The 13,136-nt window shown below is 34.6% G+C and overlaps 3 protein-coding genes across 3 annotated transcripts; 2 read left to right on the top strand and 1 right to left on the bottom strand.

Annotated features, from left to right (window-relative positions):
* Positions 1-971: 971 nt before the first annotated feature.
* tymp (thymidine phosphorylase) lies at positions 972-7,283 on the top strand. The gene is made up of 10 exons (XM_026227455.1): positions 972-1,145; positions 2,474-2,638; positions 2,739-2,935; positions 3,156-3,254; positions 4,139-4,268; positions 4,346-4,464; positions 5,060-5,222; positions 5,330-5,557; positions 5,766-5,906; positions 6,823-7,283. Exons 2-10 carry the CDS (start codon positions 2,503-2,505, stop codon positions 6,972-6,974), a joined length of 1,365 nt encoding a protein of 454 aa, XP_026083240.1. The 5' UTR covers positions 972-1,145; positions 2,474-2,502; the 3' UTR covers positions 6,975-7,283.
* An 862-nt stretch (positions 7,284-8,145) lies between these two features.
* On the bottom strand, positions 8,146-9,370 carry lsm8 (LSM8 homolog, U6 small nuclear RNA associated). The gene is made up of 4 exons (XM_026227444.1): positions 9,218-9,370; positions 8,714-8,754; positions 8,512-8,639; positions 8,146-8,426 (listed from the first exon to the last, which is right to left on the bottom strand). Exons 1-4 carry the CDS (start codon positions 9,246-9,248, stop codon positions 8,336-8,338), a joined length of 291 nt encoding a protein of 96 aa, XP_026083229.1. The 5' UTR covers positions 9,249-9,370; the 3' UTR covers positions 8,146-8,335.
* A 144-nt stretch (positions 9,371-9,514) lies between these two features.
* LOC113059141 (CD82 antigen) lies at positions 9,515-13,105 on the top strand. The gene is made up of 9 exons (XM_026227421.1): positions 9,515-10,069; positions 10,178-10,292; positions 10,554-10,632; positions 10,852-10,967; positions 11,053-11,127; positions 11,252-11,353; positions 11,469-11,633; positions 11,725-11,808; positions 12,646-13,105. The coding sequence occupies exons 2-9, from the start codon at positions 10,227-10,229 to the stop codon at positions 13,024-13,026; spliced, it is 1,068 nt and encodes a 355-aa protein (XP_026083206.1). The 5' UTR covers positions 9,515-10,069; positions 10,178-10,226; the 3' UTR covers positions 13,027-13,105.
* The last annotated feature ends 31 nt before the right edge of the window (positions 13,106-13,136 follow it).

The raw sequence follows: 13,136 nt of genomic DNA, 5'->3' as shown, positions 1-13,136 counted from the left end.
GGTCAAATTTCTACAAATTAATTAAAGTACCAATCAACAGATAAAAGAATATGTCAGATTCTAATAACATGCCGATTGACACAGCCAAGGTTAAAACATTAGCAATGCATAAATAACTGAAATACCAAAGTAAATAAAAAAATTTTTTTAGAACTCCATGGAAAAATGTCAAGTAGTCTATTAATATTCAGTGTTAGTTCAGGTTGCCTCAAATTATTAAATGCTTTATAAGCTACAGAGATTATCTTTCCTGATCTACATAAAACATAAGTGTTTTGCAAAGATGCACGTTATGGGAGATGTCAACACTAACTTGAAATCTTTGAAAAACACCCATATTTTATTGCATATTTTTAAAAGGTATTGTGGCCTATTCACTCACAATATATTGTTGAACACGGCAATTATTATAAAACATGTTTCTCATGAGAGCACAGCAACATTTTCATCTTAAAAGATTACATCATAACATTTAGTTGATGGTATGTTTTTATGATGTTCACTTGTCTAAAAACACATGATCCAGCTTTACAATTATGATATTGAAATGTATGTTTAGAGGACAAACTTCACCAAGAAAAGTCACAGTTTAGCAGGTTTGAGGACATTGTCAGTGCTATTGAAAACAAGCATTTATGCGTTTGGACTTTTGACTCAAAACCTTTGGTTACTGACATAAAGCTAGTGTGACAATTGTCCTGCATGGTCTCCATAAAATGTCCAACAGATCAGTAACTCATATGCATCAAGTTATCTTATATCTTTCAATCATATTTTAAAGTAGTCTACTAAAGTGAGTGTATTTGATGTTATGGACACGTTGCTCCGAATATCAAGCTAGGCTAACTATAATATAATGGCGTTGTTTTCATTCATAGAAGTTGTCAGGAAGTGATAAAAAAAATAATTTGTATTACGTAAGATATGTATGCTAATTATCAGACAAAATGACTACTGTAATTCGTCGGCAGTCAATGCTGTAATTTGATGTTATATGAATGCCAGTGGCGGTTTATTGACAGTACATTCACGTTCAGAGTCAGACTGACAGGAGGCTGGTTAATGTGTCACGGACATATGCTCTGAAAGAGTGCAGTGATTCGGACGGTCCACCGCTATTTACTCTGTCTGCGGTATAAGACAAGGTAAGTGTTTGCTTTTAAATTTGATCATGTTTATCTGTGCGACCAGTCAGATGTTGGGTTTGAATATCAAGTAAACTTGTGCTAATTAAAGACAAAGAGACGAACATTTGTCAGGCCTACATATTTATCTCAATCACAATTTAAAACAAAATCGTGAATGTTAGAAGAAAACGCCTGTTTAACGGGAGTTTTGATCATGTCCATCACTTTCACTTTCAGTACTGAATTAGCTTTTTATTTATTTATTTATTGGCAATGTTCTGTTTGCAAATGTTTGCAGTGATTGTAGATCATTTATTTCTTACAACTGCAGTGGACGGTGATTGGCCGAGAAGCCAACACCTCTAATCTCACATACATTTATTTCTATAAATACAGGTTATAATAGCCTATTTCCATTAATATATCTATTGTTTTATAATCTAAAAAACTCACTAGCATCATTATGAAATGCTTTTAATAGTTGTTTTTTTTGTTGTGCTTATATCTCCATAATAAATACTTGATTAAAAATTCTAAACTGTTCAGCTGCATAATACTGACAATTATAGCCTGTGAATTATTGCATTTATTAATGTAAGCTGCAGTGAAAGGTTCAGTGGCTATTTAATAGGTAAAACTTTGCAATAACATTATATTTGTTAACATTAATGCACTGCAGGAAAAAAAAGATTAAGAGTTAGCTACATTTTACAAGATAACATCTAGTCTTTTTACTTCAAAATGTCATGTTTTATTCAATGCATTTTATTCAGTTCTTTGTAATTCTTCGTGAAATTTAAAAATAGTTTCTACACCAATATTTTTTTCTGTTACCTAACAATGACTAACACATGTAAAACATATAATATTCTTAATGTTTCAGTGTTTACTAATACATTATTAAAATAAACAAATAGGATGTTTATGTTAATGTTAATGAACCTGAACTAACACTGACAATGAACAGTTGTATTTTTATTAACTAACGCTAACATTACTGTAAATGTATTGCTCATTAATGTTCGTTAATATGCCTACATTAACTGGCATTAAGTAATGAGACCTTGTCGTTTTCCAAATTATTTTTTTATAATTATTAAATTACGAAATATTACAATAAAAATTAAAGTTTAACATGTAAAAGAAAGTACAAAATCAGTTCTGTTTTCTATGTAAATTGATAACTTCAATAAACAGCAAGATTTTTATTTAGTTATTTATTTATTTTTTTTTAGCTGGACAGATGTCATTATGTAATTAAATCAACTTTAGCACAATCGATCTAAAATCTAACCCTTGACGTAACATTTCCTCTGGACAAAATTCCCATTTTATGCCTCACACAGCTGAAGACAACACAGAATCCGATGTAAAGATGTCATCTAAAGACAACACTATTAGTTTCCCTGAGCTTATAAAGCTGAAACGAGACTGTGGCCAACTCAACAGAGCAGAAATAAGCACTTTTGTACAAGGAGTCACATCAGGAGCCATCCAGAAGAGTCAAATAGGTAAGAGCATAATCACATCAACTCAGTTTACAGTTTAGACACAAGCTAAGAAAACGTTTGGGGGGAATATTTCAAAAAGAATTGTGCTGCACCTGCACAGGTGCTATGCTAATGGCCATATGGCAGAAGGGCATGACTGATGAAGAAACCCTGGCAATGACAAGAGAGATGATGAACTCTGGAGAGACGTTTAAATGGCCGAAGGAATGGCTTGTGGTAGACAAACACTCAACCGGTGGAGTCGGAGACAAAGTCAGCCTTCCACTTGCTCCTGCTCTGGCTGCATGTGGCTGTAAGGTAAAGGAAATGTCCAGTACTATTTTAAACTGTAGAACTCAAAAATCAACATGATTCTTAAATTGTTATGATGCGAAATTAATTCGAAATTTTGGCGATTCTGTACTATTCCTTGGGCACAATTCTACTCAATCACTTTTTCCACTGCCAACTGCTCTGAATTTATTTTAAAATGATTGCGGCTGAGGTACTTCAGATATGTAGGGTTTTTTTTTTCTAGGTGCCCATGATAAGTGGAAGAGGACTGGCACATACAGGTGGCACCCTGGACAAGCTGGAGTCTATACCTGGGTTTAGAGTCAACCAGTCAGTTGAACGGGTAATCATGCTCTTACTGGTTTGACTAGTTTTATTTCTTTAAGTATTATCAGTTATTTATTATTATTATAAACTGAATTTAATTTAAGTTACAGTTAATGTGAATTTATCCTGATTTAATTCCCCAGTCTAACAGTTCTAACAAATAACAGTGTAACTCTTTGCAACACAAGGTTAAAAAAGCCTCATGAGTCACTAGTGGAAAAAATTTGGTTTAGTTGCTTATTTTTATTTGAAGATATAAAGTGGTGCTTTATAGGTTGCATACATTTTTAAAAACATGATGAGCAGAAGGATGTTAAGAAAATAACTTTTATAAATTTTAATAGCTATAAAAATATCTGTTCAATACAAACCACATCTAAATGAGGAACTGACTAATACATACTGATCTCATAAAATCCTGCTAACCATGTCTTCCATGGTCTGTTTTAGCATTTCATAATTAATGCTGTTATTTAATATGAGTGTCATCAAATCAATTTTTTACCACTGACTGTAATCCTTATATAATTAAATCTATGTAAATGAATGTAGCCCATGTACTGATTCATCACAGCATGCCGTTTCTCCCAAATCAATGATTTAGTATATACAATATTTCCTAACACACTTCTTAATGGGTAAATATAGAAGTCAGAATTCAGTAAAATGTTATTACTATTGTACTATTACTACATTAGCCTAATTTTATAGTATATTACACAAAATGTATACATTCATAAAATATCCAGATGCAGAGTGACAATCCAGATATTTATTTATTGATATTTATGAACACAATTAATTATTTGTAAGTTATTTTCATGACTCATTATGTGATTGGCCTGCCAAATGTTACAGCCTTACAATATACTATGCATTTTATATATTATGTTTTTCTAGGTGAAGCAGATCCTAGAGGATGTGGGCTGTTGCATTGTGGGACAGACAGAGAGTCTAGTTCCAGCAGATCGTGTTCTCTACACCATCAGAGACGCCACATCAACTGTTGACAGTCTTCCTCTTATCATCAGTAAGATTAACCTGAAAAACTTCTCATTGCAGTGTTAAGCCCACATCTTATGATTATTGTTGCCCATGTCTGCACAGGCTCCATCATCTCTAAGAAAGGAGCTGAAGGTCTGAGTGCTCTTGTGTTAGACGTGAAGTTCGGCAGAGCTGCTCTGTATAAAGATTTAAATAGCGCTCGGCGGCTTGCTCAGTCACTGGTAAGAGAGCTTTTAGCGTTCCATCACTACATTATCATCTATTATAATCATGCAACATATATGAACTTTATTTTAATACGTTTTATCAGCTTTAATGCACTGCATAACAAATGCATAACAAAAGCAGTCAAATGTCAATGTAATGACAAAACTAAGTATTTAAAATCTATCGTTTAACTTACAAGCTGCAAAGGAGTGGATAAAGTGGAAATCAGAATTTGCCATAATGTCTTCAGAATCATTCATACATGTGAAAATCGGCTGAGAATTTAACAAAAGTTGTTGTTATTTGTGGTATTTTGTTGCATATATTTTGCTTTAGTTATGATTAAGGGATAATACAAGATTTATCGATCTTACAAATGGTTGTCAAAAGCAAAAATGCTATTAAATGCATCTCAAGACATTCTAGAACAAAATGGGCACTATTTAAATCAGAACTAATAAGAAACATGTATTCAATTCAGCAAATAGGGAGGTGGCAATGTTATAATTCTGCATTCTGTTTGCAGTCTTAAATCAAATTCGAACCCAAGTCAAGATCTGTGAAAGTGATTCTCAATTTAACTGTTATACAATACTGGTGTCCATTTAGGTCACTGCAGGCAACAAGCTGGGTGTGAAGACCGGGGCATTGCTCAGCCGGATGGACGTTCCCATTGGTCAGAGTGTGGGAAATGCGGTCGAGGTGTGTGAAGCACTTGAGTGTCTTAAAGGACGAGGGTCAGATGATCTCAAAGAACTGGTCACAAATTTAGGTAAGGAGAAGGACCCACACAATATAACTTAATTGTGATGTCTTTCAATAACATACTGGCCACAATTGTCTGGAATAATCAGGCATAAAAGTTTTCATTGCATTTAGGTGGGTATCTATTGTGGATGTGTGGCCACTCCGGTACTCTAGATAGTGGGAAAACTGAAATCGCTGTGAAACTGGAGAATGGAGAAGCCCTGAAAAAGTTTGAGGCAATGCTGGTGGCTCAGGGTGTGTCTGCAGATGTTGCACATTCCCTGTGCTCAAACGAGACGGACTACTTTGAGCACATGAAGCGTGCAGCGCATCAGACAGAGCTCAAGGTGCTAGATGATGGTAATTCTTTCATGTTCTCGTTTGAAAATCAAATATGTTAATTATTTTACATAACATTAACAGCACAGGCATGATTATAAAAAGATTGCACAGAGAGCGCTATTAATATTCACTGTTATTCATCTACATGCAATCATCACGTCCATTATCTCAGCAGCAGCAGCCATTGTGTGTGTGTGTGTGTGTGTGTGAACTGTTTGATTGACAGGAGCCGTTTTGGACATTGACGGTTTGGCCCTGGCTGAAGTGCTGCATAAACTAGGCGCAGGCCGTACTAAATCGGGAGAGGAAATCGATCATAGTGTGGGAGCAGAGATCTTGGTTGAGATGGGACAGCATGTACAGAAAGGTTCGTCTCATTTATCTCAATATATGACTGTTTGGAATGAAAAATGTGTACGGTATATTTCTAACTAAAAAGTATAACTACTAAAAAATAGTATGTGAAAGTTTTCAATATTGAACACTTAACAATTTGCAATAGCGATCGTATATAAAAGACCCATTTCACCACAATGCATGTTTACCTTGGCAAATGGCTGCCAGTCCTAGAAATAAAATCCTGTTATTTTAAAATGTCATTTAAAATAACTATTTATTTTAATTTGATTTATAATCCAATTTTGTATAAAACCTTTGGCAGTCATATCACATGATGAGTCAAGATTGATATTAATATCGCTTCTGTTTCACTCATCACAGTGGAAATGAGTCAAATTGCATTGTGGGATACATCATCCACCATAGTGTGCTGTAGATGTAGACTAAATATTTTTGCAAAAAAAACCACCTACAATTATATCTGAAATATTCAAGCATACCATGAGTATTAGATCATATTTAATAATAATAATATAAAAAAATGTGTTGATCTTTTATCTTCCTCCAGTTCATTAATCACACTGGAAATAGGTTCAGTTGCATTGTAGCATACATCACCCACTATAGTATGCCATGCTGTATACAAAACATTTTCAAAAATGTGAAAATGTTAAATCTGGTATACTCAATTATACTATGAGTAGTAGGCCATATTTCACGTCTAATAAAAAATTAAATCATATTGCCAAATTGTGGGATATATAACCCACCATTTCGCTAATGTGAAAATATTAAATTTGCATGCCGTGCACAGTATACTTAGCGCCCAAATAGTACAAGTGGTACTGTAGTAGTAGTTTTTCAAAAAATATCCTACCTTTATATCTCTGTACAGTGTTTATCAAGACAAATCTGTATTGATATCCTTCTGATTCAATTGGCAGGTCAATCATGGATCAGGATTCATCACAATTCCCCTAATCTGAATCCACACTTTTCCGGCCTGCAGAAAGCTTTGGTCATTGGCAGCCATGACATGTACGAGAAAGTATCACGTGTGGCAGAATTCATCCACCCAGATAACCCCATGTCATAAAAGCCTCTTTTAAAACATATTTTGTTTGTAACAAATATTTCAATTTTGAATGTACTGTTACCAAGAGTTTTTACAAGAAAAACGTGACAAAGACCTACACTGATATCTGAGTTCTGCATCTGGAATATCTTTAAACATATTTGCTCAAGAGTAGCTGGAACATTACTGTAGCTCAGGTCCGCTCAATCACATCCTGTAAAATTCAGTTGGAAGCTCCAAACAAATCACAGGTGTGTTGGAGCAGGATTTAGTACACTAGAATGGCAGATGAAATGCTGCCACCACTCATTCACAGAGGAACTGCAGCATTACGACCCACGAACAAACCTTTGAAGAGCTCCAGAATATCAGATTACAGGCTCAGCTCTCATTCTTCTTGTATAAAAACAATTTACGATGATGCCTTCAGATATTCATAGATTTGTCAGAAGGTAAAAGGAATCCGATTTCATAATGTGAATTCAGTTTTGGTTTTTCAAAATGCCTTTAAAGCGTAACACTGGAGCTTCATTAATATTTTTCAATGGCATCGTCCTGCGTTTATTTAATCAAACCAATTAGTCAGTGTGATTATCTGTTTTTAATAAATGGAGGTTGGAGAAGGGATAGTAGTCCATCATGGCAGCGATGGTGAAGCCCTAATGCAATTTGCAATTTTCAACAAACTTAAAATAAAAGCGGTTTTTGAATATCTGGAGACATATCTAAAAAACGAGAGTTCATAGTTCATCCCAAATTCAAAAGCAAAGTAATACTAATAAGTATTTTTTTTTCCTATTGTGACAATTTTCATGATAAATTTCCACAATGTCAGTAGACAACAATTTTATTAATGTGATTTTGAAAATGAAATCCATAAATTATAATTCTTTACATTATGGTAATTTTTTTTGATAAATGCTTTACTGTCACAAAAAAATAATGGCTCTAAAATAGGTTTCATTTGATCAATGCAAAAAAAATATTTGTATTCCCATTGACTTTGTTGTTGTGAAATATAACCTGGATATTTCTTTGAGAGATTCAACATGTTTTATGGTTTATATTTATGACAGTCTTGATTAAGTTTAAATTTTAACTAGAATTCAACCAGGAATCAGTTACGCACATCAGTCATCAGCGCCTTGTTTTTTTGCCTCCATCAAAAATAAAAATAAATATTTCAATCAAATACTTTCCCCACTTAATTTTTTATTTTAACACACGTAAAAAATGGATATGCATTCAGTCTATTTTCTTCAAGATTAAAAAGGCAAATAATATTGCTGCTTTTCGATGCCTGCAGATGTCCAAGTTAAGTCTTCAAAAGGGAGACGGAATTTCTTCTAAACGTGGATTTTTCCGTCCTGGTTCAGGAAGCATCAGTGTGCCACAGAATTGAGCGGTTCTGCTCTTATGTTTCCAAGATCCAGTGCGGAATCTGTTTCTTCATCAATTTCACCGATTACAGCCCTTAAACACAAACACACAAGCCTTTAAAATCCATCTAAGTCTGAAGCTGCTTTAAACAATGTATAGAAATAGCACAAATACATACACATTATCGCCTCTGACAATATACAGTCCCAGAACCACCTGCTCTACGCCCTGGGAAGAGCTGAACACCCGCTCGTGGCTTTCATCCAGGATGAGATTGATCGTCTGATCAAAGCCCTTTAGCGTCCCCTAAACACAAAACAATAGTCATAAGAAGGCTCCTTTTTTAATGCATGTTACTAAAGGAGATGAGAAAGACTCACCACAATCATTCTGCCATCTGAAGTCACAATAGCAACAGTCCCTTGAATAATGCCAGTGAAGGAAATATCAGGCTCATAAAGACATACATAGACATAATCATATGCAATCAAGTTTATGTATATAGTATAGTGGATATATAACGTTACTGGATATATAAATGCATACCTCACTACACTATACATGCAGTTCAATATATAATCATTGTATAAATAGTAGTGTAATTAAAAGTATTATGCATGCATAATAATTCAATGTAATTCAATTAAACACCTTAAATGAATGCATTTCTATATAACTCGGTAAACATACCATGCACACATTGTATCATGCATATTTACTGTATATTTTGTATATTATTACTAAAACGCGATAATGACTTCATCATGCTCATCAACAAGCTAAATCACTTGATCGCGCGCGCCACAAACAGCGCCCACTGAAACACATGACCACTGTCAAGAAAACACCACAACCCCACCATCATGAAGTGCATCAAAGGATACGGTTAATGTAGCTCTCAAGAGCGGTAGACATCTCTGCTGGAACGTGTTTATATCCACCGCTTCTTGAGCACAACTACAACGAAACACATTCGTTTGAACCGGAAATGAGAACGGAGAGACTCGAGTAGCCGATGACATATCGGAGCAGTACTAGTCGAGTAGGAGCAATCGAACCTGTGTTAATGTATTTGTCCAGAAGGTGGCGCACTCTATAGGTTTCTAACAAGTAGGTCTATATAATACGGTTTCAAACGAGCAACCCTTGAGATTACAATCAGTTCTTGGTGAAAAGACAAATTGTTTCAAGGTCACAGTGGGGGCTGATGGAAACACTGATGGTGATGATGACGATAGAGCTTACACAAAACTATTGTGGTGGTACAATAGTGACGCTACTTTGATTTGTAGAGTCTGACATTGATGCTATATATAAGACATGGTATTGCAAACTATGGCAATTATTGGTATGAAGTTGGAGAAACAATAACAACCTAAACAATGCATTGCACAATCACAGTTAAAAGAAATAAACCAGATGATAACTTTTCACATTCTGAACTCTGTCCAAGCCCCTCATTGCAATTGAAAACACCAGGCACATGCTGTTGTAAAGCACAACACAAGTGATGGTTCAAGTTAATCATTTATGTTCTTGTTATGAGGAAGTGAACTTTAAGCCTGAGCATTTAAAGGATCTCCAGGAAACCATTATTGTAGCAAATGCTATATGAAACACACAAACTTGAACCTGGGAAGAAAAAATGGATGTATAAAATAAAATCTTTCCGACAGTTTAGACGTCTACCATACCAGATTTGACGAATAACGAGGAGAACTGGTTTAACAATACAGGTAATTCTTTAAAAAGTGGTATTTAAACATGGAATTTTGTTTTTAATTTATATTCATCAAGTAATATGATCTTCTTGTGACTTACCTCTGTTTTCTGTTTCTACTCAGCCTAGCCTTTAGATTTCATGTGAAGCTTTGACAGTTTGTTAAAGGCAACATGAAAGCAGACGACAAACTTCTGATCTTGAAATTCTTCCTAATGCTTGTCAATTCCTTCTTTGTGGTAAGATGGAATAACAAAAGATCTGTACGTTACTGGCATGGATTTGAGAGACATTTCTTGTTTATCACTTACAATGAAAGAACTTCCTGGACTGCAGTCAAATATATTAATCATACGGTGGACATTGACATGCAGCCCGTAATTAAGCTTGTTTTCTGCCAGCAGTGTGCAAAGGCAGACTTCTGCACTCGTCAAATAAAACATCTTAATTCATGCATGGCTACATGTACAAACAAGTAACAATTTACATGATCTTGACAGATTCTTGGCATCAGCATTTTTGCGTGTTCTGCTTGGATTCTATTTGATAAGGACAGCTTTGTAAGTGTTCTCAGCTCTGGTGAGTTTTCCTGTTTGTCCTAGTCTATCATTATTCAAAATAGCAGCTTACATAATGCATGTTATTGCAATTTGCCTCAGATTACCTAGAATAATGTATTAGGACATGATGTTATCTCTATTAAAAAGTAGTATACCAGTATGGTTTACCGTAGCCCATTTTTAGTGGCATTTAATGTGATTTTGGTGTATTAATGAAGCAAAACCTGTGGTCTTTCAGGACAGGAAGTGAAGGTGGTGGCTGGGGGGCTGTTTTTCATTGGTCTTGTTGTGGTTGGTGTGTCCTTGCTGGGTTGTGCTGGTGCCTATTTTGAGAGCAGATGCTTCATCATATTTGTAAGCATAATTCATGGAGTGCACAAAGACACTAATAATGCAATGAAAGCTTGCTGTGAACATTTCCTCTCCTCTGTATTTTCAGTATCTGTGCTTCTTGATCGTCATCATACTGGGTCAGCTTTTCATCACCTTCGTGCTATTGATACGAAGAAACACGGCAAGTCTTTGCATAAATTATTAGTACTGCAACGGAAAACACAGCTGGCTTCGACTTCACACACGAGGTCCCAATGATAAAGTGATTAAACAAATTGTCTAACACATGTTTCGAATGTTACCAGATTGAGCAGTTTTTGAGGGATAATGTGGACGAGATCATTATGGAGTATGGAGGAAATGAAACCCATACATCTTGGAAACTTCTAGACAGTGTGCAGACTTCTGTACGTGGCTGATTTATACTGAAAGCAAGATGACTGGATGATGATTGTGACTATTTTAGCTAACAATCAGCTATAGGAAGGTATGTTTTGATATTAGTGTATTTTTTCACTGTAGGCACAATGCTGTGGTTTGCTAACCTCAAATGAATGGAGGAACAACACAGTTATTGAGTCGCTGGGGGAGACTGACATCTACCCTTGCTCTTGTTTTAATGGTACCTGCCCTGTAATTCTGCCTGGAACACACAGCTTTGGAAAAGGATCAGACATCTATGAAACGGTTACATATGTTGCCTTTTTTCCATCATTACATCCTCTTTAGTTATCCTCCTTCTTTTAATTTGCATACTAAAGCAGTTTTTTGGTGATAGGGTTGTGAGAAGGTTCTAGTGGACTGGCTAGAGATGAATATAATCTTAATATTTGGAATGGACGTTGGGCTTCTTTTGATTCAGGTAAGGAGAGACCAAAAAATAAAAAACACATTTTTCACATATGTAACTTAATTAGATATAAAAGACAAGCTCCTTGGACTTATAATAAATAAATATAAATAATAAATAACTGTTGTATGTTTCTCCCTTGGAACTGAAGTTAACACAAGCTGATTGGTAAATAAATAAGAAATAAATAAGAAAAATAAAATAACTGTTGTATATTTCTACCTTGCAATGCAATTCATTTCAGTCATAGAGCTTTATTTGTATTTAACCTAAAATGAATAAAAAAATAAAATAAAATACAGTAAAAAAAAAAAAAAAATTCTCCCTTGGATGTGCATAAAGCATTAAGTTAAGCATTTTTAGCTTGTACAGAAAAAATCAAACCCAAAAATTATAATACAAAGTATATAATTCAAATCATTTCAGTGATTGATCTTAACATATATTCAACCTAAAATAAGATAAAATAAATAAATAAATAATAATAAAACATTTTTATATATTCTCCCTTGGAAGCAGATAATGCAGTTCAAGTTATAAGGTGCAAGTTCACATTCAGCATACATGAAAACAAAATAAATAAATAAATAAATAAATATAAATAAATAAATATATATATAATTGTTGGATATCTCTCCTTTGCAAGTGTATAATCTAATTTATAGTAGTGATTAAGCTTCATTTGTATTTAACATGGAATAAAATAAAATATAAAATAATATAGTATGCATTTTAGTGACTGGAGCTGAATTTTTATTTACCTTGGAATATTTCTGGAATATTACATTTTTCTTGGAATTTTACATTTTTACATATAAAAATGTAATCATTTTGTCTTGTAATGCTCAGATTCTGCAGTTTATCTTTGGCATCCAAACCTACAAATGCATCGGCCGTAAGACGAGGGAACTGCATCCCAGTAATCTACTGAACGCCATGGAGGAGAATCCTGCAGCGCAGCCTGAAATCCAGCAGCACAGTATGGAAAATCAGCTGTTTGATACTCAAACCTACGACCCTCAAATGCACAATGGCTACTATCATCATGGTGGATATGTTGATGAGAATTATGACCAGTATAAAAATCCTGAATCTTACGAACTTGATAACAGTCAAATGTACAGTGGCCATCATAATCTGCAATACCAGCAGAGCTACAATGGCAGTTATGGTCAGGGATACATGCAGCACCAGAGCTACCATCAGAGCTACCATCCTGATGATTACTGAAGCCAGATTCTCGTAAAACCATTGTTTTGTTTCACTAAATTCAGGTTAGTGCCTGTTCCCAGGAGTATCATTTGTCATTTTTAAAGACAACCAGCATCTTTTTCTCGAAC

This window comes from Carassius auratus, chromosome 4 (assembly GCF_003368295.1).
Source record: "Carassius auratus strain Wakin chromosome 4, ASM336829v1, whole genome shotgun sequence".
Taxonomy (NCBI): Eukaryota; Metazoa; Chordata; class Actinopteri; order Cypriniformes; family Cyprinidae; genus Carassius; species Carassius auratus.
Note: the sequence above shows the minus strand (reverse complement) of the source record. Positions and strands in the feature narration are given on the sequence as shown.